This window comes from Sinocyclocheilus anshuiensis, unplaced genomic scaffold, assembly GCF_001515605.1.
Source record: "Sinocyclocheilus anshuiensis isolate Anshui unplaced genomic scaffold, SAMN03320099.WGS_v1.1 scaffold1017, whole genome shotgun sequence".
In the NCBI taxonomy this organism is placed as follows: domain Eukaryota; kingdom Metazoa; phylum Chordata; class Actinopteri; order Cypriniformes; family Cyprinidae; genus Sinocyclocheilus; species Sinocyclocheilus anshuiensis.
The window spans coordinates 195,371-199,755 of NW_015554130.1; the positions used below are offsets into that span (position 1 = coordinate 195,371).

The 4,385-nt window shown below is 39.5% G+C and overlaps 1 protein-coding gene and 1 long non-coding RNA gene across 2 annotated transcripts in view; one reads left to right on the plus strand and one right to left on the minus strand.

Moving 5' to 3' along the window:
* Nucleotides 1-2,736, minus strand: part of dhx36 (DEAH (Asp-Glu-Ala-His) box polypeptide 36) — a 35,371-nt gene extending 32,635 nt beyond the window's left edge. Inside the window, exons 1-6 of the mRNA XM_016462806.1 lie at nt 2,259-2,736; nt 1,710-1,849; nt 1,355-1,592; nt 1,234-1,272; nt 882-1,052; nt 360-439 (exon numbers count right to left, since the gene is read on the minus strand). Of these exons, the coding sequence (XP_016318292.1) occupies nt 360-439; nt 882-1,052; nt 1,234-1,272; nt 1,355-1,592; nt 1,710-1,849; nt 2,259-2,528 (938 nt within the window). The 5' untranslated portion in view covers nt 2,529-2,736. The remainder of the gene's footprint in view (nt 1-359; nt 440-881; nt 1,053-1,233; nt 1,273-1,354; nt 1,593-1,709; nt 1,850-2,258) is intronic.
* Nucleotides 1-4,385, plus strand: part of LOC107670265 (uncharacterized) — a 10,229-nt gene that overhangs the window by 2,140 nt on the left and 3,704 nt on the right. The window lies entirely within an intron of this gene.

Below are 4,385 nucleotides of genomic sequence, written 5' to 3' on the forward strand. Positions count from 1 at the left end.
ATATTATACTTAGCTTTTTTGGCTTCTGATCGCAAATGTAGCCCAAACTTTGGAGCACTTAGACTAGCGAGCAAGGTCCTGGCAGATCGCAAGGTCCGGTCCTCACAGATGAAGAAAAAAAAGGCGCATAGGAATTGACAGGCGGAATCGAAATTTTAATTTGACAACAAGTATCCGATACTGGAATCGGAATCGATTTTCGATTCCCAACCCTATTTCCGCTTGATTGCTCAACATCCCGATATGGGCATGGAAGGAGCGCAATTTCTTTACACCGCCACACTATAAAAGAATAGCTTCCTTAGAACCAGGATGGTGATTCCAAGATTAAGAATGACTTGCAGATCTGATTCACTCACCACTGCAGACGGATCTGATACCCACAGGACTTCCCGTCTCCCACCGACTCTGCCCGTTCTGCAGCCACCCTCTCTGCAACCTAAGCACAAGTACATACTCTTAACCTTACACCGTTTTAAAAAAACTGAAAAATACTTTAGTAGGAACACAGTTACTCTAGAAATTATGTAGGAAGGGTGGGATAAGCTGTTACTTTTTACTTTACTTTTTCCTCTAATCAAAAAATAAAAAAGAAGAGGAAGAAAAGGAGTTTAATTTCAAATAAATGCTGTTCATTTGAGCATTCTATTAACCAAAGAATCTAAAAAAATGAATCACGATTTCCACAAAAATATGAATCGCCACAACTGTTTTCAGAATTGATCATAATAAAAAATGTTTCCAAATCAGCAGGAATAAATTACATTCTGAAAAAATATTAAAATAGAAAACAGTTCTTTTAAATTCTAAAAATAACTCACAATATTACGGTTTTAACTGTGTTTCTGATCAAATATATGCAGACAGTATCTTGTACTTACAGATATGGCGCTGATACGCCTTGGCTGTGTGCAAACCACCCTGCAGAGAGAGCCCATGCCCCTCTCAATGAAGTCATCAAGGATGAACTGAGTAACCTGGGTGGTCTTCCCACAGCCAGTCTCTCCACTGATTACCAGTACCTGGTTAGCATTGATTAGCCTAACCAGCTCCTACAGTAAGACAAAGACAGAAAGGGGCATGAGAGAACTAAAAACTGTAACTTACACTGCGTGATCAGCTAACTGCTTTTTCACATTAAAACTAAAGAGTAAAAAAAGATGCAAAAATATCATCCATACAGATACAGATACTGTACAAGCACAAACAGCAATCACAAAAGGTGACATTTACCTCTCTCATCCCATAGGAAGGCAGCATCTCTCTGAATTTCTGAAAAAGGAAATGCCACAATAAAGCAAAGTCGCAGGCAAAAGTGTTTAGGTTTAGTGAAATATATTTCTGTCTGTCTCACCAGCATATCAAGGTATCTAGCATTATCTTTTTTCTTCTGCAGATCTCTCTTGAGCTCCTCATCCAGGGAGGGTATACGCACAACATCTTGGAATAAGTACTCCAGGTCAGTGTCATCAAGTTCCTCTTTCACACTTGCTCCCAACTCATCCTCATTCTCCTGTTTCTCCTCTTTAGGCTCAATTTTTGGCACTTTTACAATGTTCTGAGCTTCTGGAGGATCATCTCCATCAAAGTAACTGGAAGGCAGACACAGTTCTGTTAAGTCTGGAAAACACAATTGTATAATTCTTTGATATATCTATGATTTCCATGACTATGTGAACCCTGACGAGTGTAGAATATTGTATTTGCACCTGTGGCCACTGGGCTCCTCCTTCACCCTCCAGCTCCGAGATGTGGAGGGGTGCGCGTCTCTGTCTGCATCTCTCTGGACAGAGTTCAGCAGCTGTGTAATGTGCTGCTCTCGTTGTTCATCCATCTGAACAACAGCCCTCTGAAATGACACAACCATTCTCAGACTTTCTCTTTCTTAAAAATCCTTTTGATCTAAAGGCTTTTACTTAAACACTTGAACTAATTGTGCTCAAGAATCAATTTCTTACAAAACTGAACTCTTTTAGTACTTTTTAAAATGACTTTGTCCGTTGGTACAGTATACATGAACTCCTTCAGTATTGTTAATTTCATAAGGTTAAATATTTGTATTATTTAAATTCAGAAATTTTGTGTACTTATTATTTGCTATAAATAAAAAAAAAATTTAAAAATATCAATATTGTGTCAGCCACTAATGTATTTGTAGCTGTCTTACAGCAATCTTATAGAACACATTACCAAGAACTCTAATTCAACTATATTGCATACAAAAGAATCAGTCATCTTTGTAACCGCCTCCTACTCACAGATTTCCTCTCTGCCTCAGATCTTTTAATTCCTCCATACTTGGCATACCACAGTCCTATTTCTCGACCCTTCAAATGGGGTGGATGTTTGCCTCTTCCTCCTCTTCGTTCCCCTCCATGTCCCCGCTCTTCCCTTGAGTCCCACTCGGAGCTCCTCGTGTATCCTCCACCTCCACTGGATCCAGCCCCTCCATCCCATCTGGAACCTCCATCTCCGAAACGCCGACCCCCTCCTCTCTGACCACGTCTATTACCATACCCATGATTCATGCCGCTGGACTAATAAAGCACCGGGCACCGATCCCATTAACCAGAGCCGCTGCTGTAGTTCTGATGCAGGTTCAAAGATGATAAAGTCTTAAGATGCCACTGAATCTCATTTATTACTCCGTACTACATCCCAACATAACGTTACTTTCTCAAATATCTGTACTGTCGTACATATATGACGAACAGGTTTTAGCCGAGGCGACTAATAATGACGTTTGGTGTGCGATTGGTGCTGGCTGCGCATGCGCTGTAAATCAAAATTCCAAGCAGAGCGGCTGGCTTGATTTACCCCCTCCTCTCCCAAATCCTGATCAATTATAGATAGACTTGAGGTAGGCCTATAAAAAATAGACGTAATCTTGTTTTATTATTTTCTCAATCCTTAGTTTTAACTGGTCTCCCAGTCTGAGCAGCAGAAAAGAGGCCAAAACTAGCCAACAGTAAGTAAGCATGTATTCACAGTATGTATTTATTTAAAATTACTGCCTATGGCATCATAATACCATCGAAACACTAGAGTTACATGTTCAACAAAAGGAACAAAGGACGTCCTTTTGTATTGGAAGACCAGTGGCTGCACTCACCCATGTAAGTGACTTTTTCAAGGATGTAGGTTGAGGTGACCTCAACCAACATCCTTGAAAAATCCCCCATTTTGTCCCACTATCAACTGGAATATAATCAATTAACAATGTAACAAATTGTTCTTGTTATAAAATAAAATCATATACACACACACTCAGGAAACCTTTTTTTTTTTTTTTGTGGAGAAAATAAAAGGCTTTCCAAAACAGCGTGTCATGAGTGTCATGGTGAATCTTTTTAATGTTCATCTCAAGACCCAGAGACATTAATTATGTTCACACCGCATCTTCCTTGATTGTTTAATCTTTCAGATAAATCTCCAAGTCTAAGCGAAGTTGTCTCCTGTTTTCCTGCTGTGTTGCACAGCAAAAAAACCACCCAAAAAACAAATGGAATTAACAAAAGGAGCGGTGTGTTTACTCCTATTGAACGTTAAGACTTCAGGCAATTGTCGAATGCTTATACTCTAATTGGCCTATGCTCATATTGTCATTAGTGTCTTGTTTAAAGGCAGCGGGGCAGAGGCAGGGATTAACAGGGAGGTGTAACAGTAACTGTTTTAACAGAAAGCAGGGAGATAATTAGAACCCTGTGGCGTTGTGATGGGAGAACTGCGTGGGGAAGGTGCGGAGGACTTATCCTGCGGAAGCTTCCAGACCCTGTCATGAAATATGTATTAGATCTTTACAATCACAGCGAGTCTTCATTTTTAAATAGACCTGCACCCACCATTCTTTTTCTTCCGCTCTCTTTGTTGCTCTGTCCACACAATACCACAAACATACTCTCACCTTTTACTTGAATTGTATTTTCAAGAAAATGTGTAAACTTTCTCCAAGTAAAAATAGCATTGATTATCTGTTTGAAACTAGACCGTTTTTACTCCAAGGCCCCACATTGTCCACAACATTTTTCAAATAAAAGTGTATATTCTTTATAAAAACATTACATTTTAAAGGGGTCATATGATGTTGCTAAAAAGAACATTATTTTGTATATTTGGTGTAATGAAATGTGTTTATGCGGTTTAAGGTTCAAAAAACACATTATTTCCCACATACTGTACATTATTGTTTCTCCTTTCTGAAACGCGTCGATTTTTACAAAGCTCATTGGTCTGAAAAGCAAGGTGTGCTGTGATTGGCCAGCTATCCAGTGCGTTATGATTGCCGAATACCTCAAGCGTGTGACAAAAATGTTACGCCCCTACCATACTATGATGATGCCCTGTCAGGCCGGAGCAATGATTCAAAAACATGAAAACCCATTATA